The 27,962-nt window shown below is 39.3% G+C and overlaps 1 protein-coding gene across 1 annotated transcript in view; it reads left to right on the forward strand.

Moving 5' to 3' along the window:
* The first annotated feature begins 3,792 nt into the window (after positions 1 to 3,792).
* The window catches only part of unm_sa1614 (un-named sa1614), a 28,323-nt gene continuing 4,153 nt past the window's right edge, over positions 3,793 to 27,962 (forward strand). Inside the window, exons 1-26 of the mRNA XM_044348592.1 lie at positions 3,793 to 4,686; positions 9,918 to 9,990; positions 11,350 to 11,495; positions 12,139 to 12,213; positions 12,377 to 12,426; positions 14,454 to 14,583; positions 14,824 to 14,909; positions 15,023 to 15,098; positions 16,212 to 16,292; positions 16,382 to 16,479; positions 17,013 to 17,082; positions 17,438 to 17,525; positions 18,586 to 18,634; positions 18,779 to 18,951; positions 20,067 to 20,200; positions 21,229 to 21,320; positions 21,418 to 21,604; positions 21,705 to 21,790; positions 21,903 to 22,018; positions 22,750 to 22,817; positions 22,907 to 23,014; positions 23,527 to 23,812; positions 24,521 to 24,688; positions 24,794 to 24,857; positions 26,151 to 26,194; positions 27,396 to 27,550. Coding sequence (XP_044204527.1) covers positions 4,561 to 4,686; positions 9,918 to 9,990; positions 11,350 to 11,495; positions 12,139 to 12,213; positions 12,377 to 12,426; positions 14,454 to 14,583; positions 14,824 to 14,909; positions 15,023 to 15,098; positions 16,212 to 16,292; positions 16,382 to 16,479; positions 17,013 to 17,082; positions 17,438 to 17,525; positions 18,586 to 18,634; positions 18,779 to 18,951; positions 20,067 to 20,200; positions 21,229 to 21,320; positions 21,418 to 21,604; positions 21,705 to 21,790; positions 21,903 to 22,018; positions 22,750 to 22,817; positions 22,907 to 23,014; positions 23,527 to 23,812; positions 24,521 to 24,688; positions 24,794 to 24,857; positions 26,151 to 26,194; positions 27,396 to 27,550 — 2,829 coding nt within the window. The 5' untranslated portion in view covers positions 3,793 to 4,560. The remainder of the gene's footprint in view (positions 4,687 to 9,917; positions 9,991 to 11,349; positions 11,496 to 12,138; positions 12,214 to 12,376; positions 12,427 to 14,453; positions 14,584 to 14,823; positions 14,910 to 15,022; positions 15,099 to 16,211; positions 16,293 to 16,381; positions 16,480 to 17,012; positions 17,083 to 17,437; positions 17,526 to 18,585; positions 18,635 to 18,778; positions 18,952 to 20,066; positions 20,201 to 21,228; positions 21,321 to 21,417; positions 21,605 to 21,704; positions 21,791 to 21,902; positions 22,019 to 22,749; positions 22,818 to 22,906; positions 23,015 to 23,526; positions 23,813 to 24,520; positions 24,689 to 24,793; positions 24,858 to 26,150; positions 26,195 to 27,395; positions 27,551 to 27,962) is intronic.

Consider the following 27,962-nt stretch of genomic DNA (forward strand, 5'->3'; position numbering starts at 1 on the left):
ATGAGAGTGCTGAGAGTGAACCAAAACAGTAAAGTTGCAGCCGGACAGCTAAACAATGAGTTGAAAGTTGCTATAAAGCTCCGTAAAGCTGAGTGGAGCTGCAGAGTTGCTGATAATTCTCTGTAGGTTCATCACTGCAAGCAATGCCTCTGACATTACACACTGTAATTTGATACATTATTAATATAAGAAATATCAATTATAGGTGCTTTAATGTATCAATATCTCATTCATTTGTAACATTTGGGATGAAATTATCTTTTGTGACTCGTTTTGATAATAATTACAACCGAATAATCCAGGCTTTAAAAAAGTAATACATAAATAACTTAACTCACCTAAATGTGTGAAAATTATATTTTCACATGTGAAATATCCAAAAACAACACGTGTCTGTCTGTCAATTCATCACGTGACAAATTCTCACCAGCATACTTTGTAAGATAATAAAAAGCTACAAAAATAGTAGTAAAAATAAAATTCAATTCATACATATAATAAAAAAACACACTACACATTGAACATGTCTACATTAACACTAATAACACTAAACTTTGAGTTTATAAAAGCTCCTGATGTTTGATTTTAAATTTGAAAAGGGAACACAAAGATGTTTTCTTAAGATTTCATTCGTTGCCTTCCAAGATGTTTACATTGAAGATGTTCATCTAAAGTGCTGCTACATTAGTTCCCTCTAGAGGCTTCAGTGTTCATTACAGCCACAATATGAACAAACAGCATCCTGATGATTTACTAAAAATGTAAAGTTTGTCCTGAGTGTGGAGCTGGAGGAAAGATAATGGCCTTGTTAAAATCTGAAGGGCCGATCATCTGGAGAGCAGGAATGTCATCAGAAAATATCATGATTACAGTCAAGTCGATGATGAAATATATCATTGTGGTTAGACTGTAAATGAGGCAGAAAATATAAAACACCACACAGGAAGTGGATCTCACGCTGTCCTGATTCACAGAAAACATTATTTTTTTGTGTTCATAATGAGATAATTAAATTAACTTGTGAATAAACACAGTTTGACTCATAAATGTGAGATGAGTGAAATAAAAATCAGCCGTCAGACTTCGTCCACGTCCTCAGTCTGAAAGAGGAAATGCAAATGTTTTGTTTACAGCTGCTCGCTCTGATTGTTTCCTTTGAGACTCTGATGATGTTGGATCATGTTGAGACAAAATCTGGCTCGTTGCCTCGGCAGCAATAAAGGAAATGATGTCAGAAGGTCAGTATGAACTTCAGTCTGTGCCAAACCACATTTCTGATTATTTTATAAGCTAAAACCAGCTGTTGGTGTTTATTTGCTTTGTCATCATGTCATTCTTTATGATCGCTGTTGTTTTATGTTTCCATAATGAAACATAATGAGACCGAACATAAATTTCCACATGGAAGACAAAGATCATGACGATAACAAAGGCAAGTCAGGTTTATTTGTACAGCATCTTTCAACAACAAAGCAATTCAAAGTGCTTTACATAAATCATAAAAGACATGAAGACAAAATATAAAGAGAACACCAGACATTATAAAAAGGCACATTTAAATAGAATTTAAAAGAGTTAAAGATAAAATAGAATAAAACAGATAAAACATGAGAATAAAAAATATAGTGCAGTGTGAGATCTGAATAAAAAAGCATCAGATTTAGTTAAATAAAAGGCAAACAGAAACATCTTCAACCTTGATTTAAAACAACTGAGAGTTGCAGCAGACCTGCAGTTTTCTGGGAGTTTGTTCCAGATATGTGGAGCATAAAAACCGAACGCTGCTTCTCCTTGTTTAGTTTTGCCTCTGGGGACAGAAAGCAGACCTGTCCCAGACAACCTGAGAGGTCTGGATGGTTCATAACATAACGATGATAAGCATGGTGACGAAGATCAACAACAAAGACACGATGATAAAGAAAAATAAGAGTAACAAAAACAAACTACAATAGGTGCAAATACAGAATCCATTGTTTTTGGAATTGAAACTCCTAAACTTAACACTCGGCTGCTGTTTAAATTCAGTTCACTGTTGTTGCTGCTCAGGTTCACAAGTAAAGTAAAGCAGCTCAGTCTGAATAGTGTCAGGTAAAATAATAAGCTCTGAATTTACAATAATTGCTATTATTAGATCTCAGGTGTGATTTTGCGCCTCTTTCTTTCTACTCTGAGAAACAGGTGTGTGTGAAGTGATGCTTGTCCCGTGTTTCAGTCTGATTGTAACTAAAGCAGGTGCATGTTACCATGATTGGTTGATTTTTGGTTTGTGACCCTTTAGAATGAAGCCATTTCTATTCTGGTCTTTAGAGTGGAGACGAGTTATGATCCAGTTTGACCAAAGAGGGATTTTTCCTTCTCAGATTGTTTTATTTGAAGGACTTTTAGACGCCTGAAGAGTTGAAAGTATTTCACAAGAAAAAAAAAAGAAACAGTCATGATAATGTATGTCACCTTGGGGGGTCCAGACCCACAGATTGGGAGCTGCTGATTTAGAGGAAGCTGAAAATGATTACTCAAAGAAACCAGCAACAACAAAAAAAACCCAGCATGTAAACAACTGTTATGTTCTTCTGAACAAAACAAGTAATTAATTAGCATCTTTAAAATTCAGTTTGCAATGTGCTGTACAAGAAATTATTGAAGGAAAGTAAATGAACTAAACATGGAAGTAAAACACCTTCAGTTAGCCTCAATTTGATCATTAAAGCTCCTAATTTACTGACGATAAAACATGTTATTAATTTAATGTGTATTATGTGCAGCTCGCAGCTCTCACAACACACCACAAATAAGAAAACCTGTTCAGATTATTTTAACAATCAGACCCTCGTGTCAACATCAAAATGAATAAATTAATGATAAAATATATAAATATGGACAACTGGAGTAATCACAATAAAGATTAAATAAACAGTTAATCTTTATTTCTTTTCCAAACTCTGGAGCCTCCAAAGTCTTTTCCACACAAGATTAAAAATATATATTTTTGGGGACTTCAGGGACTCTAAACCATTCAAAATTACATTGTTTTATCTGTCAACCATGATAAATATGGCTGGATCATGACATATCATTTTTTAAGGATCAGGGTATGAAAACCAACAAAAGATAAAAACATAACTTCTGAAGTATGTTGGTGCATTAATAGCTGGTGTGCAATCAGGGAGAAATGACCCTGTTAGGGTCGCTGTGGGCCCCTTTGACCCTGTTTTGTCCCTTTGTGTATACAGCAGAGTACACATCTTAATTATGTTTTCTTGAGACAGTAGTACTCATGTCCTGAGTTATCATCTGTCCCAGGATTGTCATGTACTAATTATTTTGAGGTATACTGATTAATTGATCATTTATGAGGGCATATGCACCAATCCTACACACAGTATATCAACTGAAATAAATAAGGCTTTAAGACTTTTAAAGGTAATTTCAGGTGATATTGTGCTTTAGTGTTTCATACTTCTGAACAAAGGGAATCTGGAAAAAAGATCTGAGTCTGAATTCAATTGTTCCAATTTTTGATCACTTTTTGTTAAATATTTAAAATTCATTAGGCTAAATTAAATTACCTATGTTTGATTTAACAGAAAAAGCACGGACCCTTTTAATAAAACCATGAACTGATGTTTATCTATGGTAGTTGCAGTGGCAAATTCCTATTTTTTCTTTTTTTTTATTTTTATATAGCCTAAGACATTCTAAAAAACGCCTATTTTACGCTGATCTAGAAAAATTAAAATGACAGTTAAAAACTCCTTTAACTCGCTGAAAGTAGGTTTGACATAAATCGAACAGAAACTGATGTAATGCGGTGTATTTGAAGCATCCCATGTTTCCCAGTCTACCCAGTCTACCCAGTCTACCTCTTTGCTCGGTCAGCAGTGCGCGCCGCCGCGGCAGAGGGCTCCGCCGCTGTGCACCGTGAACGCGCCTCTCCATGCGGTTTGAGTAAAGAAGGAAAAGCAGAAAAAAAAAAAATCAGCTGATGATGAAAAGACATGAAGCCTTTACTGAAGCGGAGAGCGGTTTGATTCTCACATCAGAACCCGGTCCCGGTGTCCGGGGGAGGGGGGTCCGGTTCTCCGCGCAGCTCCTCTGCTCTTTGTCAGCCGGTCCACACACCCGGGGCGGGTTTCTGGGTTTTCTCTGAATGAAGCTGCTCTACCGGAGAGAGACCCGTTAGTTTTAACACGTTAATGACCCGGGAATGTGTTATTTCTCGGTTTTTCTGTGGAATCTGCGCTGCTGAGGATTTTATCTCCTGCTGGATTTAATCACCTTTTGTTCGGAGACAGAAGCGGCTGATGCAGCGGTTCACAGTGAAGTCACCGGGAACGGGTCTTCAATTATCTCTTTTATCTGCCTGTTAACGTTATTTTATCTTCACGGGACTGTGGGAGTGTGAAAACAGCGCTGATGGGATTATTTCACCTCTGCGGATAGTGGATTTTGTTATTATTAGTAGTATTATTTTAATATCATTATTGACTGTGGAGCGGTTTGGGGTCTGGTCTGCTTTGGTCTTTTGTCCCGGACCGGTCCTGTCCCGGGTTTAGGAGCACCATGCCGGAGTGCGTGTCGGTGTCAGAGTTCGTGCAGGAGGTTCAGGAGGACTGGAGCTCCCCCACCACCTCCTCCTTTACCTCCAAGATGATCAGCTGCAGGAACACCGTCTACCTGCTGGAGGAGGTCAGTGCTGACAGAGGGGAGGGGTGGGTTCATCTGTAGTAGTACTTGTAGTAGTAGTAGTAGGATGAATGTGTGTATGTTCTGACTCTGATGAATGGGATGGACAAACAGACAGTCAGGTCAGGGCCAGACTAAAATGCTCGGGGGCCCCGGGCCAAAAATGAGGTGCTGGGCTCCCGTTAACTCCCATCATTCCTCCTCCTGTCTGTGTATCGTCTGCAGTTTTTCTACAGTATGTTTAAATCACTGCTGTAGAGTTTTAAAGGGACATATGATGCTTTTTTTTGTGATTTTGTTATTTTTATACAATTATGATGCTGGATGTCTATATTAAATGTGATCAAAGTTCCAAAACTTGAGATGAATGTATGTAGAAATGTGCCCCGCAAGTCAAAACCAAGGGAATCAACCTGCTCTGAATGTTTGTTTCCAACGTTCCCTCTACTTCCTCCTCGTGATGACGTCAGATTGTTTGTGCATGTCCACAAACGGCCGTCTGTTGGTAGATTTTGTTGTTAAGGTTGTTCCATTTCTTGTTTCATATTGTCCGCTCGTATATTTCCGATCGGATTCCTGCTCGAATACGTACGGATTTATTTGAGAAGTTTCCATTTTGAGTAAAAGACACAAAAAAGAAGTGAAATCCTATTGCTACTGTTTGTTTACGTAGCCCCCGGAGCCGGCAAATCAGAACAAAGTGGGCTCATCGGGAAGGAGGCCTTAAAGAGACAAGAGCTCAAACGACCTGTTTCAAACAGAGGCTGAACTTAGGGGCTGCATAAAGAGACAATATCAACATATTCCAGTAGAGCCCCAGAATATAAAGATAGACCTGGAAATCTGCATGTCATGTCTCCTTAAACCCTAGAAACTACATTCATATTCTACTAATTTGCAAACGTAGATAGGTGTTTCAAAAATCGCTGATGGGATTATGTTTTTATCAACATAATGATGAATCATTTCTAATAAACATCCGCACAGATGCAAAATATTCACACTGACAACATATTTATTTCCTACAAATCATAGCCACTAAAACACGATGTTCAATCCATATTTCTATGAACATTAATATCCCCTGTTGCACTACGCTGCATGTCTTGTATCATGTGTCACATCTTTTAATCATTACTTGACAACAACACTGATATTATTCCCTCTTATTATTATTGCTCAAGCAGCAGCTAACATGGCTTGAGGCAGAAGCCAATGCTTTGTAATGTATTATATACAGCATCTGTCCCACTGAGGTTCTGTGGACTCTGACTTATTCAGAGATACTTTTTCCTAGTCAGACCAGGAAGACCTCTGCTCTTTGCAACAAAAAAAAAAGCATCACCTTTCTTTTGCATCTTGCCAGTAAAATTATTCTTTTTTTGTTGAAAAGACATCTTAATAAATGTCTCTCCTCTCCCAGAATGTCTTTGACCTCCATCCCCTGCAGCTCTTAACAGGTTAGGAGCTCTGAAGCTCTCCTAAATATCAGCACAGATAAGAGTCATTTCTGGGCCTTAAAGTCAGACCAAATTTGTCTCATGCTCAGACTTTTTGAGCAGTTCAAACTGATTTCATACTCTGTTACACTTAATGGCTTTTTTTTTTTTGGCCTCGGGGAGTCTCATTTGCCCTTCCAGAGTCCAAGATGACGTTTTCAAATGTCTTGTTCTGCCTGACCAACAGCTCAAACAATGAATCCATTATTACAGTAGTTTTCAATTAATGCTCTGTTGATCAATTTAGAAATAAATTCAATAAACGGATCATTTTGAACAATTTGTGTAGCTGTGAAGTTGCTCTGCTGCTGTGTGATGTCTGTTTCTGTGTGTTTGGTTGGGGAGGGGGACGGAGGGGGAGGGAGGGGGGTGTCTTAGGGGGGTAACGCTTTAAACCAGCGGGCAGCAAACCCCCCCAACACACACACACACACACACACACACACACACACACACACACACACTGGTCAGTGGAGTCATTGACCCGGAGTCTTCAGATCCTTGACTGGCCTGAAAAACAGACTCACCCCCCCTCCCCCTCCTCCCTATTTTTTTTCAAACATTGACATATGTTACCACAGCAACAGATTAATCCTCATTAGTATTCATTGTCATTGTTATTTAATGGTAATGAAGAGGAACATGACAGATTAATATTAATGAGGATATGAGTTGACCTGCAACCTGCACTCTGATGCTGCATTCAGGGGAGTCTGCAAAGTTGGAAATAACAACTTTTATGAGAAAACTTTCATGCATAAAACACCTTGTTTGTGTTACTTTACTATACAGTATACTGGACTGAGTGGTCAGTGATTCCAGTTTCCTGATGAGGATCTGTTCTAAGCTCACAGTCCTGGGACCTCATTTATCGAACGAGTTGTTTAGTTATATGTAAATTTGTAATACGTTTTGTAAGAGGTGTTCATGTTTGTCAAATGTTGTGTATCTCGGGCTCTGCCGGAGGGGTTTGTGAGCTCAGGGACAATCTGTGTCATGCTTGCTTAGATTTGTTCCAGAGCATCACATGAGCAGAGACACACGGCCAAAAGAAAAGGCATATTGTTGCAATAAATAGTTAAAATCTTGTCGTGAGCGTCCTGACTGAAATTAGGTTATACAGGATACTGTAGCGTCCTGGGAGTAGGCTTGTGGGAAAGCTTCCCAGCATGCACCAGTGCAAAGGATTAATGCACATACTGTAAGTGTCATTGTATGTGTGTGCCTGCATTTTTACTGGTGTTATTGTGTTTTATATTGTATTCTATGACATTTCCGCTTCATTTGTTGTTATACGGTTAGTTATTATGAGCACAATTGGTGTGTACAACTGGAGAAGATCTCCCTGCTGTGCAGACGCGCCTGTTGTTTCCCTACAAATACTGTAGAAATTTCACACTTTCTCTCTTTTGATGTTTTGAAGCTGAGAACTCTTGATTGCTACTGTACTAAATGGAAATTAAAAAATGTAAAGTTAAAGTCCCCCTCCACTCAAAAATGTGTTTTTCTATTTGTTCCTTCAGTTGCATGTTTGAGCTTCACTGTGCAGAATGATGCATGTGCAAAGTTTGACACTACAGGACTGTTTTCACATTCATCTGCTGAAGAGGAAAGTTTCTCTGTGCTAACATCACAACTAGTTTGGAAGCCAATCCTGGTCCAATATTCAACTTACACAAGTGTGATGTGGAAACTTGAAGCCTCCGGTGCACAAACACTGAGGATGGACTTTACAGTGAAGTAGGAGACATCTTGTGTCCAGCAGGAAAACTTAAAGACTCCCACCAGGCATCTAGCATATATAAATACTCTGATCTATATATGTCTGATATGATTTTTCCACAAAATGAATAATTACCACTTTAAATTCCTTAAAATGACAGCTACGCCTTCTCCCTCATTAAAAATTCCAGAATCTATAAATAAGTAAATGTTGTTTATTTCAGAAGTTTAACTGCTGGACACAAGATGTCTCCTACTTCACTGTTAAGTCCATCCTCACTGGAGGCTTCAAGTTTCCACATCACACTTGTTTAAGTTGAATATTGGACCAGGATTGGCTTCCAAACTAGTTATGATATCACAAATCAAGCTCGTAGGCCCGTCCCTTAAAATCTGATATTCAGTGAGCACGGAGAAACTTTCCACTTTCAGCAGATGAATATAAAAACAGTCTTCCACAGGGGTGCCTTAACATTACTTTAGGCCCCCGGGGCTACGGACGTTTTGGAAACATATAGCTTATTAGTGCTGCAGATTTTATACTATTATTTTCAGTCGGAAAAGTGACCCATATTCACATTAAACTTAACTGCTCTGTCACTGTGGACTCACACCGTGCAGGAAGAATATTATGTACAAACTGTGTGGTGGTTGCACTTCCAGTAGCCACCAGATTTGACCAGTCGCGTCTGTTTAACCTGTGACCATCAGCGTGGGATACTGCAACGAGATGCAGCGTTTCCTCTCATACAAGCAAACATTTAAAGAGATTCATTGCAGAAAAAAATAAGTGACGTTGCCTTAATGCAACATATAAAAGACATTGATGTAAGGGATAATGCCTGACGAGGTGTCTCTTATCAGGAATTAATGGACGACGGGGAGGCCAGAACTTGTTTACTGCTCTGATTTTTTGCCCCGGGCCTCAGGCCCCTGGAGGCCTGAAGCCCTGGTAAGCCAGAGCTTTAATGGCTGGACTTCCAGTATTAAATTGCACATACATCATTCTGTATAGTGACGTTCAAACATCCAACCATAGAAACAAGAAGAGAAATATATCTTTGAGTGGAAGGGGACTTTAAATAATGAAATATGAATGAAATATGTTTGCATATTCATAGATTCTGAATATTTTATGAGGGAGGAGTTGTAGATGTCATATCAGAATCACATTATTGTTCCAAGTAGAGTATTTTCACATGCCTTAATGCATGTCTAGGGGGGATCTTTAATGTTATATAAAAATGGATTTGTTTTGGAAAATCATACCTGTATATGCTTCTTAACTGGATACAAACAGTAGTAGTGGGATTGCAGAAGCTGGCCAATCAGAACAAAGTGAGTTCATTGAGAGGAGGCCTTGAAGAGACAGCATCTAAAATGGCCTGTTTCAGACAGAGGCTGAACTAAGGGGCTGCATAAAGGGCCAGTATAAGATAAATAAGGAGTTTTTTGAACTGTAAATCATGCAGAGATATTCCAGCCCCAGAATATAAACATAGACCTGGAAATGTGTATGATATGTTCCCTTTAAGTAAAGTGTTACCAAGAATCCAATATGACCATTAATTATTGCCAATAGTCTGATACATCAGAGGTATTAAAGAGAGAGATGTCAGTATAAACTTTACGGCAAAATCTCTGAGGATAGACAAATCGATGATGTTGTCATATTGTCCAACCTTAAATTTAAATTTAAAGCCACAGTGTCCGACTTCAGCTGCTTCATGTGGAGGTTTGGACAGATGAGATCCAGGTTTACACACACAGGAATGTAGCTGTCTGTTGTTGGAGAACAAAGCGTGTCCTCTGTGTGTGTGTTGAGTCAGCAGGTGAATTACTGCCTCTCCAGCATCTGCATGAACACACACACATACGCAAACGCACACACGCACACACACAGACTCTGCAGATTCACAGACTGATGATTAAAACATCACTGAGGTTCGTGTGTATGTGTGTGTGTGGTGTGTGTGTGTGTCTGTGTCTGTGTGTGTGTGTCTGTGTGTTCAGGTTCTGGACAGTGACCGCTTGGTGTTGCAGAAGATGAAGAAAGCTGCTAAAGCCAAATACACATCAGGACAAGGTACACACACACACACACACACACACACACACACACAGTTTGTGCAGCTGTCCTTGTTAGGACATTGCAATGATTTCCATTCATTGGGGACAGCTTAACCCAAACACCTAACCTCAATTCACACTCTACCCCTAACCTTATCCAGGACCTCAGAAATAACATTTTTCCTCATTAGGACTGGGCTTTGCTCCCCATGAGGAATACTGGTCCTGACAAGGTCAGTATTTATACTGGAAAAGGTCCCGATCAATAGACTGTAAAAATTAATGGATGTAGCCACGGTGACCTTACCCACTGGTTTGATAACTTCCATTTTTGGCATTTTGACCATCGCCATCTTGAATTTTTGGAACCAGAAGTGACCATATTTGGATGAGAGGGTAGAGCTGACCCTAATGCTAGCTGCTAGCTGCTAGCTTGGTTAGCACAGTGCATTTACAGTCTACAGTTTACTATGATAATGCTAATGCTAATTTTTGCTGGCAAAAAACAGGCTTAAAACCAGTAAAACAAAACGTACATACCAGAAAAACTGAACTCCTTACAGGGTCTTTTAGTAAAACCAAAAACTGAATAAGACTTTTTTAGGTGACTTAAATGTTACAATTAACTTTCATAAAGTGAAAACACACTGAAATAGCGACAGCTACGCCTCCTCTGTGAATCTGGGGTTACATCCTGGTTATCTAACCAGTGTTGTCGTCATAGTAGCGACTTGTCAGTCACAAGGTAGCCATGCCCTAAAGCATATCCTGCTTTATCGCCTATTTTACTCTAAATGGGACCATAATTTACAAAATGAACATCATGATGTATTGTAGAAGACTTGAAACTAGTGATTGAGGCCATAAACTCGTTAGGAAAGTGTTTACTGAGGTAATAAATCAAGTGAGAAGTAGGGTCATTTTCTCATAGACTTCCATACAATCAGACTTCTTTTTGGGGCCAGTGGAGTCGCCCCCTGCTGGCCATTAGAGAGAATGCAGGTTTAAAGGCTAATTTATGGTGGGTCGCTAGACACTTTTAAGTATTGCTCAAAAGAAATTAAAGAGTCACACAACGTTTTCAATTTATGCTTGGGTGAAAGGTTTCAGTCATCTCCATGGTAACCAGATGTTACAGACCAAAATATCAATAAGGAAGTTCAGTGAAAATGGCGACATCAGTAACACTACCCAATCACACTGTGCAACAAAATATGACGGTATCCACGACATAACAAAAATCTCCAGCTGTGCGACATGAAAGGAAAGTGTCGAACAACACTTTTTTTGTATACATGCACAAACACACACACTTTACTCTCTGCACTAACACCCTCTCTCTCTCTCTCTCTCTTTCTCTCTCTCTCTCTCTCAGACCACGTGTCTCACCTGGAGCAGTATATTCAATCAATGGAGAAGCTGTCAGTCAACTGTCACTCAAATGGAGAGGCGGAGGTCGGCTCCGCCTTCTGTCGCCTTGCGGACTTTTCTAAAGAACTCCTCTCTCCTATGAAGAACCTGGTGAGTCATTAGTGACATCATCGTTGAACGAGCTCTTAAAAAACCAACTGGGTCCAACGCATCCATGCCGAATGTCCACTGGGAAAACCTGTCATTAAAAAACAGTTGACTCTCAACTGGTCATTTCCAAACTCCACTAAAGAAACCTCAATTTATGCGTCTATGATTTTGATTAACTTGTCCAAACTCGATTGGAAAAACCTTAGATTACAAAACAACTGGGTCATAACTGGTTCCTTCCAATCTCCATTGACAATTCCCCTTATTTAAAACCTCTAATTACTTCACCTTACTCAACCCTCCAAACTCTGTTGGAAAAAAACCCCCCTAAAACTCTTAAAAACCAGTTTGCTCTTATCTGGTCCATTCCAAACCTCAATTAGAAAAACTTCCATTTAAAAGCAAATTGGGTCTTTACTGCTCCGTTCCAAACTCAATTGAGAAAAGTAATTAAAAACCAACTGACTGTTTATCTAGTGTGGTTATTTAAAGAAAAAGAAAATAGTATTTGTGGTATTTTAGTACAAAAGAACATGTTAATGTTGTTCATGTTAAGCAGTACAGTACAGTATTACCCATGATGAATTTTCTGCATAATAGATGACCTGTATGTATGTATTTATGTATGTGTGTGTCTGTGTAGTTAAAGAGCATGCTCCACAACATCAACTTCTTCCTGGACTCTCTGGTGAAAGGGGACCTGAGGGAGGTGAAGGGGGTGAGGACTTTATCTTTACTCACTGCTTTCATATCACCTGGATGATATATTTTAAATGACGCATGAAGCTCATTGAGAGTTCACCGTAGAAAAGAGCTGAGCTGAGTTTCATCAGTCCAGTGAGTCTAAAATCCTGTTTTCTCCTTTTTCTCTGTCTCTTTAGGATCTGAAGAAGCCTTTTGACAGAGCATGGAGAGACTATGAGAGCAGATTGTGAGTGAAGATCACACAGTTCAGTCATTGTTGTAGATGTCATGGTATTGTAGAGACATCAAACCCCTGTTCTTTGTTCATAGATAATGTTGATCATTTGACGCAAGTTTGGATTTCTCAGCTCTCTGAAGTTACCTAAAGTTTATCTGGAGATGTTGTCATAGCAATAAGTCCTTTTCAGCTTGTTGACAGTTGAACTTTTCACCATTTAATTTTCACGTGAAAGAGAAAAATATCTTCAGGCTGTTAAAAAAAAAAATCAATTCTCCTAGAAGAAGGTCTTCCTCTTAAGTGATTTAAAGCAATTTGTCGCATTCACCAATTTCAAGTTTTCATTTCCACACACATGCATGTCTTCAGGGACCACAGTGCATCATAGGACAGACATAAGGACATGTGCAAAACATAGAAATAGGTGCAAGACACAAAATATTAACATAACAAGTGCAAACACCACACAGTCTTAAAGTAAGAATGAGCACTTTTACATTTGCAGCAACAACTTGGTTCATTAGCTGCGAGCTCGGGTGTAAATAAGATGCAATAAGATGTTTGTAGTGAACAGGACTTTGAATTTTGAGTCATGTACTGATCTTTTGAGCCTCCACAGTTTGACTGAATTATCTTATCTGTATGAATTTTGAGTTTAAATATGATACAGAAATGAACTGAAATTAAATATATAACAACAAACAAAAAAACGGTTTAGGGTTGTTTTTTGTTTCTTTTTTTAGAATTTATGATTTTATTGGCATATTTTGGTGCAGAAACCCCAACAGTTCAGAGTTCACTCTGCAGGTCAACATCCAACATTAAACCTGACAACATCTTTGCTGCATAATGTTCTCTTGTCCATCTCCATGACCCTCATGTCCCCTTGACGACCTCCCATTTAAGTCATGGATCACTTTGCTTTAGCGACTCATTTTTCAGCATCTAACTTTGTGTGAAACCATTCGTCCTTTATTTCTGTCGCAGTGCAGCACTGCTTTGATGACACATTGTTGGCTCTATTAATATTTTCAGGTTGTTTTGGGTGCCCTTGTATAACTACTGACACAGCTGTATTTGTTATATTTTTGTCTGCTGAATCCTGACAGCAAGACTTGAAGGTTTTTGAATACTTTTACCTTTGAATATGACCCAAGATTAAAAGAAAGAATTTTGTGAATGAAACTTGCACACAAGTCGATCAGTACATATGGCCTTATATAGCAGTTTAGGGGTGTCAATTATGCTAATGAGCAAATCTCATGAACACACACCTCTTCATGAGCAGGTGGAATTCGTCAAGTTGAGGCAAATTTGTGCATTTAAAGGATCTGGCTGGTGGTTTTCTATATTTTACTCATACTACTACAAGGATTGTGTGTGTATTCAAAGTCTGATATCTTATCCCTCTGTGCCACAGACCTCCGTTGTTGTCCAAAAACTATTAAAAACACATCATTGGGTGACATGTTCCTTAACTCCGAAGGCAATGGTTACTGTTGAGAAACGGCGCCAAAGTCTAATAACAGCGATCACATTTTCAGTCTCAGGAGAGTAGTTCCTTGTAAGGCAGATGCCACAGTGCATGCACAGGAACATGGTTCTGTTTACGGCTATGATATGTAGCACAACAAGCTAGCAAAGCACTGTAAACGGACCTGTGTTCCCGTTCATGCACAATGGTTTCCACTGTACAAGGAACCACTCTCCAGAGACTGAAAATGTGATCACTGTTATTAGTCTTTGGATCCATATCTACACAAACTACGGTACAAAGGAATAACATATATCAGGTTTTGGATAAAAACACAATACTTGTAAGTAGATCAGTTCATTGTTGGTTTGGCTCTGCACATGAGATTCGTTAACAATAAGAAAAATATATAAAATCAGCAGCCATATCCTTTAAGAGAGTTTACTGAATCTGACCTGGAAAATTTGTACAAGCAAACTGTACTAAAAATGTAAGAGAGATTTAGGATAAAAAATATTAAATGTTCTTGTATAAGGTCCAACGAGCATGTGTGTTTGTGCAGTAAGCAAGTGGAGAAGGAGAAGAGGGAGTTAGCTCGTCAGTACGGGATGGTGAGGAGCGAGGTGAGCGGAGGAGAGATCGCCGAAGAGCTCGAGAAGGAGAGACGCTCCTTTCAACTGAGCATGTGTGAGGTCAGTGACTCCACCTCTGCCGGTTCCTTCACCTTTAGCTCTTCAGTTTTCTCCTCATTTTCATTTTTTTCACTTCCTGTTGCTCTTTCTACCCTTTCTTATTCTCCCTCTTCCTTCCTTTCCTTCTGCCCTTCCTGAGACTCCTCACACTTCTTCACTTCCTCCTCCTGAAACACATCCATCACTTACAAAATGTGCAGCCTCCTTTCTGTCCGGTAAATTGACTCCTCTCTCTCTCAGTATCTGATTAAGGTCAACGAGATAAAGACTAAGAGAGGAGTGGACCTTCTGCAGAATCTTATCAAGCATTACCACAGCCACAACAAGTAAGAACACACACACACACACACACACACACATACATATATACTATATGAACAAGCCTGTGTGGAGTAAACTGACACAGTTGTATTTAACATATCTATGTGTATATGTGTAGTTTTCTGCAGGAGTGTGTTTCCACCACTCAGAGGTTGAAACAGTACATGGAGGAGCTGAATGGAGTCCTGACGACGGTACGACAAAACAAGTAGCTGCTGTTCACCTTCATGTTGTGGGTGTAAATGACACCGCAGCCTCTAGAGGGCGCTAGCAGACTGTTGGTGTCGTGTTTTGATAGATGTTTCTGCAGTCAGAGCTCAGGGCCCTGCTCTTTGTACGCGGAAAACTAAATTAGCTTGATTTAATTGCAGATTATTTGATACAATCATCAAAATTAGCTGCAGCTGTTGTCATAGCAACAAGTCATTAAGCCCAAACCTGCAAAAGTATAAGCCCATTGGCAGAATAAGTAAAAAAAAAGTTTTGTAAGCCTCATATATGAATTCATTTTCAGATACATTCGTTTTCTTAGAGATGTGATAATTTTAGACAGTAGGTTATTGAGAAACTATTATAATCTGTTGGTGTGATTATCACAATTTAATTTTCACAACTAAGTTTCTTGTGTATAAATGATGAAATACGCAACACAATGAAATAGATACCCTTAAAAAAACCCAACCCTATAAAAGAAAGACATCAGTCAGTTTTTCTGACTGTTAGAAGTCAGATGGAACCAGAAAACATGGATGTATGATGTTATAATAGGAATTTGTCATTTGAACACTAAAATGTATGAATCAGTCTTGCATCCATAGTACAAAATTTATTCACGTGAATTAAGATTAGCAATTTACTTAAGGTTCATGCAGATTTATAAACTGAAGGTATATCATGTAATTCAGACTAGACCACCATCACCGTGCTAGTGATTCGTGACCATGTGATTAAATCTGTTTAATCCTGCACACTCATGATCTAACTGCAAACTTTTAATAATAAACTGTATGAATAATAGAAGTGTGGAAACATTGTGGAGCACAATGTAAAAACAAAATAACAGCAGGAACATATAAAATGAGTTTATTCCTCCAGAGCATCACATTTATCTCAAAATAGAGCACACTGTCATTCAAGATAATTTAATCTGAGGTTTTAAAAAATCAAACCTCTAATTAAATTTGAAGAACCAAGTTAGCTGGATGAGAACTCACGGGATAATTTTAGACTGACAACAGCATGTTCGTCTGGATTAGATAAAACATATTTGAAGACCTGGACCTGGATTAACTGTCGTGTGTCCGCAGGTGAAGCAGCGTCAGGAGGAAGAGAAGAGACAGCTTGTGACACTCAGAGATCAGCTGAGGCCGGTCGTCCACACAGAGCAGGTGAGAGACACAAACACTCAGAACTGAATAACATTATAATACTGTTCAACAGGTAATTAATGTTTGTGTGTGTGTGTGTGTGTGTTTAGGACTCTTTACCTAAGCAGTTGTACAGTATGCATCAGCTGCTGGGAGACAAACAGTACGGAACAGAGAGAACAGGATTCCTCTACAAGAAGAGTGACGGGTACGCACACACACACACACACACACACACACACACACACACACACACATTAATGTAGGCACGTACACGCACACAGGACAGGTACAGGTGTGTAAAGCGGATCTGTGCAGGACTCTGGTAGCAGCCAGTGTTGTAGTTGAGTCACTAAATCTCGAGTCCGAGTCGAGTCTTGAATCGAGTCCCCATCACCCGAGACCGAGTCATCGAGGTTGAGCGTGAGTCGAGTTCCAAGATGGCACGGTCAGAGCTGACATACAAATAAAAGAGGTCTACATTAAATAAAAACGACACAGCTGTCACCATTTCATATTAATATTAACGATGCACTGATTACAATTTTCTTGGCTAATTCTGATTTCCAATTTTTTAAGTCTGACCCACCGATTACGATTTTTGCTGATTCTGATTTTCTTTCTTTATAAGAATTAAATAAGATTTTTTTTTTTTTTGGACTTAAAGAACTTCCACACCGATGACGTGTTGTGTGTGTGTGTGTGTGGCTGTACTAAACATTGTGTCTGATTGTGTTTCAGGTTGAGGAAAATGTGGCAGAAGAGGAAATGTTCAGTTCACAACTGTTACCTGACCATCGCACATGCTACTGTGAGCTCACCTGTGTGTGTGTGTGTGTGTGCATGTGATGAGCTGTAACCTCTGACATTAAGATCAGACATATTTGATCTTTTCTTGTCCTCATTACGTGTCTTTTTTCTCTCTTTTGTTGGTATCATATTTGAAAAGTGTTACTTAAAGGTTTAATGGCTTTGGAACCCCGAACACTGCTGTCTTTTTAGTCTGGTTTTGGTTTAAATGGATTTATGGTCATTGATTTTTAAATATATATATTTTTATATATTGTTGTTTTATCATATTTTTATTCACCTTTCAATCTTATATTTATATTTTTAGTGTGCACTAGTCTCTCATAGTTTTTCTGTTTATCTTCTCTCTCTCTCAGCCTAATAAACCTCCTACCAGACTCAACCTGCTCACCTGTCAGGTTAAACCCAGTGTGGAGGACAAGAAATGCTTCGACCTCATCTCTCGTAAGACACGTAAACACACACACGACCCTTATTGACATAAAGCAATCCCTAGCCCCGTACCCTAACCTTAAGGAAACAGTGAAATAAAAAATACATGTTCCTGTGTCATTGTGTGAATTGTTCATTTATCTCTTGTTATATGCCAAATTTATGTTTGAAAAAATCCATTTTGTATTTTTATATCGAAATCCTCGCCTTTTCTCTTCTTGTAAAATGTTTTAATGTGTTTGATGACTCATCTTGAACTCAGTGGCGTTTACAAAAATGTATCCAATCAAATGTGATTTTGGATGACTAACTAACCACATCCATCATATAAAACCACACTTGACTGCTTGTGTGGGTCATATCTTAAGGGGTTTGTAATTGTACAACGCACACACGTTCTGTTTCACTGTCAAATACATCACAGAACAGAAGCTAAAGATGACATAAACCATCACAAATCAATGCCGATCTTTATCCTAAACTGAACCGATTCTAACATTAACCTCATAACCAAGTCTTCACTCTCAAACATCCCTTTGAAGGTGTTTCAACAAAGTGAGGACCAGCTAAAATATCCTAACCCACTTTCCAAAAATGTCCTCACCCCCAAGGTATAAAACTTAAATTGGGCCTCATAAAAATAGATGTGCAAGTACACAAACACATGCACACACACACAGGACTAATGAGGGTAGGGGTAGTGAAGAAATAAATCTCGACAGAGCAGAGGTACGCATAGGATACAGATGAATATTGTAAAATATAAACAGATAATAAAATGCCATACAATACATAATCCCAGACCAGTGTGCATAAATGTGATGTAAAACCATTAGTTCAGTTTCCTGATATTCCAGATCAAAATGACTGAGATGCAGGATATTTTAAATATTGATTTATATATAAATTGTATTTTTGCATAGTAAACATAATCAAGCACAATGTGAAAATAGTATATAACATAAATGTAACACATAACCACACAATAATATTAATATATGATACAAATATGTTTATGCAACACCTTAAATGTGTAATCGTGTAGAACATAACAGACACTTTTGTCCTTCAGATAATCGGACCTATCACTTCCTGGCTGAGGATGAAGCCGAGTGTGTTGCGTGAGTCCAAAATAAAATTTATTCTGACTTGGATTTAAACTTTATTTAGTCCTGTATTCACGCTGATTATTACAACAATGAAAACGTAGTGAAAAAGTATTAAAATGTGTGTGTGTGTGTGTGTGTGTGTGTGTGTGTGTTCAGCTGGATCTCGGTGCTCAGTAACAGTAAGCAGGAGGCTCTGAGTGTGGCTCTGGACGGGGGGAGGAGAAGCGGAGGAGCCGGGGAGAGCAGCATGGAGGATCTGACCCGGGCCATCACGGATGACATCAGACGGATGCCAGGAAACAACAACTGCTGTGACTGTGGAGCTCCTGGTATTCTTAATGGATCAATCAACAGTTTTGATAATATAAGATCAATCATTTGTCTTTTTTTTTTAAAGCAAAACTGCAATTCCCTCATTCCAACTTGTCTACTATGAATATTTTATGTTTTTCTTAATCTTTTATGATAGAAGACTAAATATCTGGACTGTTAGTCCGACAAAACGAGCAAATTGAATCAGCTTCATTGGCCAAGTATGAAATTTGACCAGTTTCAATGTACTTACACACACAACACAGCAAGGAATATCTATATACAGGTGAAAATGTTTCTGTGAACTGTAAACAGGATAAAAATAGTGCAGAGGTGTGAAGAGTGATGAGATAAATATTTAATGGTTAAAAAAAGTGATGTTACTATATATACATATAGTTGGTGGTTATGTCCAGTCCATACAGCCTGTCTGAATGTAATGTATACATGTTATTGCACATTTTGTATTTTAAACTAAAATAAATATGTATAATTTGTAGGTACAGTTGGTATTATAGTATTTCAGGGTTATTGCACAGTTCCTGAGTTAACTGTTCATAAGTGTTACGGCGACGGGGAAGAAACTGTTCCTGTCTGGTGGTTTTGGTGTGCGATATTCTGTGGTGCAACCCGAACACTTGCCTTTTCTGACATCTTACAAAACCAAATGATCACTTAAGTAAATACTTAGCATATTATATAATAATGACAGTAATGGCTACAGTCCTAATTAACAGTAAAGCGTTCTTCTTCTTGAGAGCTGGAATATCAAAGGTTCAGAAGTTATTGGATTGTGTAGTTATAAGATTTAAAATTAGGGGAGGAATATGAGGTAGTTTGGAAACTTGAACAGTTGCAGGGTTTTATAGATGAGTTCAGTAAATCTCAAACAAAAGCCGGTATTCAAATAACAGCTCAGGCTTGAATAAATAAAGTCAGTCCCTAACAAAAAGTGGAAGAGAAGGAGTCATATCATTCTCATCACTCTGCTGCTCTTACTTTCTCATTTAACAATATTACTGGTTCTGTTCTACTGTTTCTGTTCCCACTTTTGATGCTACTTTGTGTGAAATTCATCGATATGTCAACATATGACACTGACAGTGAACATAAACTCCGTCTGTCTCTGCAGAACCTGGATGGCTCTCGACCAACCTGGGTATCCTGACGTGTATCGAGTGTTCAGGGATCCACAGGGAGATGGGGGTCCACGTCTCCAGGATCCAGTCTCTGAGTTTGGACAGTCTGGGGACCTCAGACCTGCTGGTGAGTCAGACCTGTTAACTAACAAGCTAATCCTTCATCAGTTCATCCTGTTGTCAGCTGGGTTTAATTGACAGTTGAGTTAGGAGAGAGTGCAAACCTGCTGCGAAAACCAAAATGTCTCCTTTTCACATTTCTATTTCTACACCTGTTCAATAAACAAATCACAACTTGTAAATCAGACCTTTATAGGTCCTCAGCTGAGAAAGACCATTTGTGCTGGAAATGCGTTTAACGATAACAAACAATGAATTTAATGAGCTCTGGGAATTAGCTTCAGGTAGATACTGAAGGTTCAGAGTTGGCGTCTATGCTCAGTTAGCATAGAGTTAAAAGATCTCCTCGATGTTACTAAACATAGAAACTCAGGACTTTCTTGGACACTGTAACAATCCTACAGGTTTATATTATGACAACCAGTTTCAATTATTTCAACTTCGTTCATGAGAGATCATGTTTTGTCTGTGATTTTGAGAGCGTAATGAACTCAAAATGCCTCGTCGCTGAAGTTGTAAACAATAGCCATAGTTGCTGAATTCACTCAAAAGTGACCCAGAAATTAAAACTGATTCACTCTGTAGATTGTAAAATCAGTTTTCTCAACACTGTCATCTTTAGTCTCCACCCGCTGTTAGCGGCGCACTGAACAGAATTTTCTGCTCTGTGATTGGATGTTTCTGACTTGAGTGCAGCTTGAGAGTCGTAGTTAACTTCTCACCTTGTCCACAGGCTCGTACCCTCTAACTTTTTGTCAAGAAGCCACATATTTTATAACATTTGTTCATATTTTGTAGCGATGATGTAACCAGGAGAACTTCTGAGTTGTTGGAGGGTGGATGTTTTTCCCTTTTAGCAAAGCTAACCGTCCCCTGTTTCCAGTCAGTTCTGATTCTGTCGTCAGAATTGATTTCAGACCTTAAATACACTTTTTCACAGTGTCCTAATTTTGTTTTCTAATTTAACTTCCCTCTGTATGGACAAGAGCTCAGGTAGTGAGAATATGAGCATATTCTGTCTTCTCTCTCTCCCAGTTGGCCAGGAATGTTGGTAACTCTGGTTTTAATGAAATACTGGAGGCAAACCTGCTGAGTCCATCACTGAAGCCGTCCCAACACAGCCACATGTAAGACACACTCACACACACACTTGGGCGCATGTTACTCTAGTAAATATATTTTTAATTGTAATAAATTTGATACTGTATATTTGTGTGTGTGCAGGGCAGAGCGTAAAGACTTCATCCTGTCCAAGTATCAAGATGTTCATTTTGTGAGGCGGAGCCACAACTCTACTGTGGCGCTACAAGTCGGCCTGCAGGAGGCGACCAAGAGCTGCGACATCTACAGTCTGATCCAGCTGTACGCCCAGAGGATGGAGCTGAGCCAGCCGCTGCATGCACACATACAGGTATACACACACAGGTATACACATATAGAAGTATACACACCTATAGATATATACACATACAGATATACACACACTCAGCAGTATGTTTCCATGCCAACAGGAAAAAGGGGAAACTGCGCTCCATCTAGCCGTCCTATTGGCTGACAGGACATCGCTGCACATCCTGGACTTCTTGGCTCAGAACTGGTCAGTGTGTTCTGATAACGTTTATGAGTGATTTCACCTCAGTGCGTGTTAAAGTGCGCACCTTTGTGTTTAACTGGTTGTGTGTGTGTGTGTGTGTGTGTGTTTTTTTTAGCTCTAACGTGGATGCGCAGACAACAGCTGGCAACACAGCGCTGCACTACAGCTGTCTGCACAACAAGAGCGACTGTGTGAAACTGCTACTGAGAGCCAGAGCCAACACACTTATAAGTAATACACACACGCAAACACACACTGTAAAAGTATTTTTATTGTTTCATTACAAAGCTCACATTAGCTTTTATTACAGCTAGTAGAGATGACGGAAAATGAAAGTGAAAGATGCTAGGAAAGGTGCCCAATATTTTATTTATTTAAAAAAAGGAAAATTGAGAGATTTATGGAAGGTGAGGACATTTTTTGAATGTGAGAATATTTTAGTGCAGATGCTTTTAGGAAGTGGGTTACATTTGGGCATTTTTGTAAAGAGGAAATTAAGAAAACTAAGACATTTAGTCTTGGGATTGACACAAAGGGATATATTTTTAAGTTGAAACAGGGTTCTCCAAGCATCTTCCGAATCAGGTGCTTCTCAGTTTAGGACAGCAGACTTCAAAAAACAGAAGGGACTGGAGCACACTGATTAATTTGCAGCCTTTAATCGTGCAAACAGACTAACGTTGCAACACTACTGTGTCTTCATCAGAGTCAGGGTGGACAAAGACACGAAGCAAACAACATATGTAATCAGCTTGAACAAGGTGTGCAGTTGTAATTAGGTAACAGGTTGAACAGAGTTTCAAATCTATTGGATATATTTTTAAAATAGAGCACATTTTCTGGAAAGTGAAAGTTATTTTACAAATATGTCCTCACAAATGTAGAAGTACACAAACACACACACACACTTTTATTTTTTACATCTTAATAATATTAATATTTCAATTGTCTGCGTTTGTCAGAGAACGAGTTAGGAGAGACAGCTCTGGACGTGAGCCGCAAGTTGAAGCACAGCCACTGTGAGGCGCTGGTGAGGTCATCGCTCTGATCGGAGTCACGCTTCTTATATGAGACTGTTCGTGTCGACGTCTCTTTTACTGTATCCGTGTGTTTGTGCAGCTGCAGCAGGCCCAGTGCAACCAGTTTGACCATCACGTCCACGTGGAGTACGAGTGGAGGCTTCGTCATGACGATCTCTACGACAGTGACGATGACTTTGACGACAGGGTAACTATGGCAACTGACAGCCTGCTGATTGATCTTGTTTCTTTTTCCTTTCTTGTACAAGAAGAAAAACACCAAGGTTGACTGTGACTGCTGTTCTTCTTCTGTTAAAAATATATTTGGTGGGAATAACAGTGCTCAAGAAACTATCTCAGCAGGAAGAAAATAGTCAGAAGGAAATGGGAAATGTTACTTTAAAATAACAGCACTGTTGCTTTGAACTACATTTCAACGTAAAGTTTTTCGATACGTTCACGACCGACTCAGAATGGACTTGCGGTTCAAAAACCTCTGCTCTAGGCTCATGTTCTGGTCATCAGTCAGAAATATTTCACCATCCTTCCTGATAAATCGATGGGCTGTTGTACTAAATACTACAGTACCCATGAGCCTCAGTGGCTGTTGCTATGGAGACGACTCCATACAGAGCTGTGAAGGCCTGTCAGATTCAGAACACCTCATTGTTTACAGTAAACCGTTACAGATGAACTAATTTCCTCCTTCTTCTGTTTCAGAATGGTCCAGTGAAGAAGGAGCGCGCCTCCTCCTCCTCCTTCACCTCCTCCTTCTCTTTCTCCTCCCGTCCCTTCAGCTTCGGTCAGTCCACCCCTTCCTCCATCACACTGCCCTACCCTATAATAGCAGGAGGGGCACCAGTAGGCGCAGCTGGAGGTCTGCTCAGCGTAGGGAGGAGGCTGGCCATGGCCATGGAGCTCCACAGCCGGCCGTCTGGCTCTGCCCCCAGCCCTCCTCCACCTCCCCCCTCCTCCCCCGCACCTCCGCTGCCCCCGAGGGTCAAAGGTGAGCTCAGATTCTGATTGTTGTGTATTTTACTATTATTAATATTGCATCTGTTTCTCTGCCTTCACTTGCTGCCTGACTGGAAAACCATACCTTTGTTGGTCCACATGGAGTTGACTCGTTCTGATCCGTGCAAGATTCAGCAGCTGGATGTCGCAGCTGTTATACCATAAATTCCTGAACAAAAGCTGTTATTCAAAACGATGGTTCAAATAATGGCCTGCATTTTGTTAAGCTGCTGTCAATTAAAGTCAACACTTCCTGCAGGTAGCTTGGTTTTGGTAATTTATAGGGCTGTTATTTTCTCGATTAGTCGTTTGGACTAGAAAATAGTTGATCACTGTTCCTCAAAGCCTCAGCTGATGTCCGCAAACATCTTGTTTTGTCCCGACCAACAGTCCACAACTCAAAGAAATTCAGTTTCTGTCATAGAGGACTAAAGAAACCAGAAAATATTCACATTTACAATGATGGAATCAGAGAATTCAGAAATTTTCTTCTTAAAAAATGACTCAAAACAATTAATCAATTATCAAAATAGTTGGCGATGGAATTTAATATTTGGCAATTAATTGATTAATTGACAGAGAAACAGAGAAGCTTCTTAGTAAAATATGATCAGATATAATTATAAAACAGGGGAAATTAGAAATCAAGAGAAATAAAGAGGTGGTTCTGACAACAAAAATCAATCTTCCATCTCCGTAGCTCCCAATGTTCCTCCTCCGCCGCCTCCTGCTGGCGGGGATGGACTTGGAGAGGAAGAGGAGGAAGTTGGGGAAGTCTTCTTCTCCTTCACAGGAAATAGAAAGTTGACCCCTCCCCCTCCCATCGCCGTCCGACACAAGAGAAGCTGCTCCGAATCCAGCAAACACGGTAATATCTGTGAGACACGCTGCAATTAATCCGTCTGAGTGTCAATACTGTGTTATTAACTCTATGTGTGTGTGTGTGTGTGTGTGTGTGTGTGTGTGTGTGTAGATTACGGGTTGCCAACCAGTCCCAGGATCTACAGTGGTCCAGAGTCCTCCTTCAAGAAGTGTGTGTAAGTATCTGAGACACACCAAGAAGACTGGGACAAACGGTCTGGATTTTATATTTCTACTGATTGTTAGTGCTTACAACAAATGACATATTATGAAAACAGAGTCCATCTTCCTCAGCAGGTTTAGTAGAATTAATCAGAGAGTAAAACTCACACTATTGGGGAAAAAATCGAGCTATGACCAACAATAAGCCGACAGAAGGCCTATCAGAAACCATCAGCACAACATCACCACACTGTATGCCTAAAAGTGAGGAGTGCAATGATGCTTTTTACTCCCGCAGGTGTGATCTGAACACCTGAAGAAGGTTAAGCTGTAATTATGTCGTAGAATGAAAATTGTTGCTGCTATTGTTGTTGCAATAGCACACCCCTCTTCACACCCTCTGCTGCTTCATGTTAGACCAACATCTTTGCCTTTATTTAAAAACTGAAAGTTCAGAGAGGCAGGAAACTACAAAGGTCCACAGCTGGAATTGAGCCAGATATGTGGTGTTCATCTTAACCAGAAGGCTACTGGGATGCCTCCACAAAATGACACAAAATTTAACACAAATCCTCGTTCTTGCATTCAGAGATTTTTTACATACACACACCTGCTGGAAGCATCATCAGTGTACACTTACTGTGCTCGCTGGGCGGTACATTAAATCTGCAACAAGGAAACTAAATTAATTGTATTAATTAATCTTGTTAATGTATGTGCTAAATAGTGTTCCTTCAACCTTTTGAAATACAGTTTTTCTATTAAATTGTTCCTAAATTGACTGTAAATAAAAAAAAACAAATTGCTACATTGTAAAACCCTCTAAACCTCACAGGAATGTGAACAACTGTATTTTAAATTCGAGAGGAGATATCAAAGTGTCCAAAGATACCAAATCTGTTGGCTGAATTTCTGGGAAATGTGTCTAAAATGTTGCAGCAGACATGTAGAATATTTCCATTTGATGAAATGGCTTTACCATTTCATCAAATGGAATGCAATGCAGCCATAAAACCATGGGGTCATGGGTTTGAGTATTTCACTCAGTGGAAATATCACAGCAGATCAATGAAGAGTTGGAACAGCATGATGCACAGAAAGTTTTTTCCACCAAATTTAAATGAACTGAAGAGGATGTTTAAGATTAAAGTGAGGAAGGAGGAAACAAAGCTCTTCTTCAGCTGAACTGAGAGACTGTACTGACCTCTGGTGGACTGAAGCTGAGTTACAGTTTTCATACTGGTGTTAATTGAAAACACCACAGATAATAAACCAGGCTCTCTCTGTCTGTCTCTCTGTTTCTGCAGTCCATCTTCTCCTCTCAGCTCGCTGACTGAACGACCAGACAGAGGTACTTCCTGTCCATAAATATCCAGCTTCTTCCTCTCAGATCCACATCTGTTTTATCTGTCTGGAGTCTGCTGAATCTATCATCATATGTAACTCTGATTAAAGTCTCTCTTTTTTGTTACTATACTTCCACTGCAGCTCTAAAGAGAAGCACTGTCCAAGGAAACACAAAGAGGGAATTTGATGCTAAAAAAACTGTAAATGTGGCAGATATCCACTTGATATGACTAACTCAGACTACTGAAGCCTCATATAAGCTTCGGATACATACATTTTCGGATACATACATTGCACACAAATACATTTTTGTGCAAAATTAATGTGTGGACACACTGTGGATTTTGGCTCCCATCACTTACATTGAAAGCACATTTGAAGAAGATCTTTTAATAGCCAATATGAACAGGAGGAATGATTACAGCGAGGACAAACCTCTTTCAGTGTTCATATGGACATCTGACTGTTGTTTTAAGACAGACTTGAAAAACTGTGAACCTGTACTTTAATCCTAAAAATAACTATCAAAGAGAAAGACAAAGTGTGAGTTGTGTGCAGTTAGCTGTCACACTTTCTCCAAATATTTGTTTTAACTGATATGAAATATACTGTGGCATGATAAGAAAAATCTTATATAAACTTTGTAATAAACCGCCCTCTTAAAAGTTGTTGAGGTCACATGTAAGGTAAATAGCATATCCAGCTGCCTTCTGGATAAAAGAATGAAAGAAATAAGAACCCCCTCTGTTCAGCATTTTCTACATATTCCATGAAATAACTTGACATTTAAATATTTATGTAACCAGTTGACTCCGCATTGTGTCGTAAGGAAGAGGCTCAGACGAGTGTTTCATCGGAGGCCACCATTTATTCCGGCAACTGACAGAAATAAATGAAAATATCCTCCGGTCAATCGTGACACTAACTACACAAATTAAATTACAGAATTGTGTTACCATATTGCACAACAAGTCCAAACTGATAAACAAACTTCAAAAAGGAGTGCACAACATTGCTTACCTCTCCCATAAAGTATGACAACAAAAGGGGAGAGGTAAAGGCGGGGGACACCCACAAAAGTGAACATAGGGTTACAGAGAACTGTAGCACGTCAGGATTTAACTATTTACAAATTTTGTGTAATTATAATACATATGCTGCACAGTTGACCCTGTTACATTTACAACAATATTTCTCTCATTGAGGTTTTCGGAGGGCGGACAGTGACATTAGTTCCTCCCACTTCCTGCACCCTGCCAGTAGAGCCCCGCCCACCGGGTCTCCCACCAATCACCGCTCTCAGAGCTTTGAGAATGATCTCAGAGGCCCCGCCCCCCAGCCGCTTCCTCGTAGGTCATTGGTGAGTTCCTCAAAAGTTCCACATGTAACTTTCTGAAGGGTTTAGATTTACTGTAAAGGGGACAATAAATTACAAATGAACATAACGAACACAAATCTTTGATAAGCTATGAGAATAATCCAATCCTATAATCCAGTTCAGAGCCACCGTTAGTGGTTAAGAAACCTGGGCTCCAATCAACCAACTTCCTTACAAATATCTTGAAATGCATTAAATGCCAAATGACACAATGAATTGCTTCCTGATATTTTTCTGAATCCAACAAAAACAAAATCTGCCCACGTCCTGATCCGCAAATCTAAAATTAGTTATACATTGAAATTTGGGTTTGCAGAATCAGATTCAGACATTAGCACTTCTTTTTATTGACATTATAATCAAGGTGTTTTTAATTGTTCAGTTTAGTTTTATG

Source organism: Thunnus albacares, chromosome 4 (genome assembly GCF_914725855.1).
Source record: "Thunnus albacares chromosome 4, fThuAlb1.1, whole genome shotgun sequence".
In the NCBI taxonomy this organism is placed as follows: Eukaryota; Metazoa; Chordata; class Actinopteri; order Scombriformes; family Scombridae; genus Thunnus; species Thunnus albacares.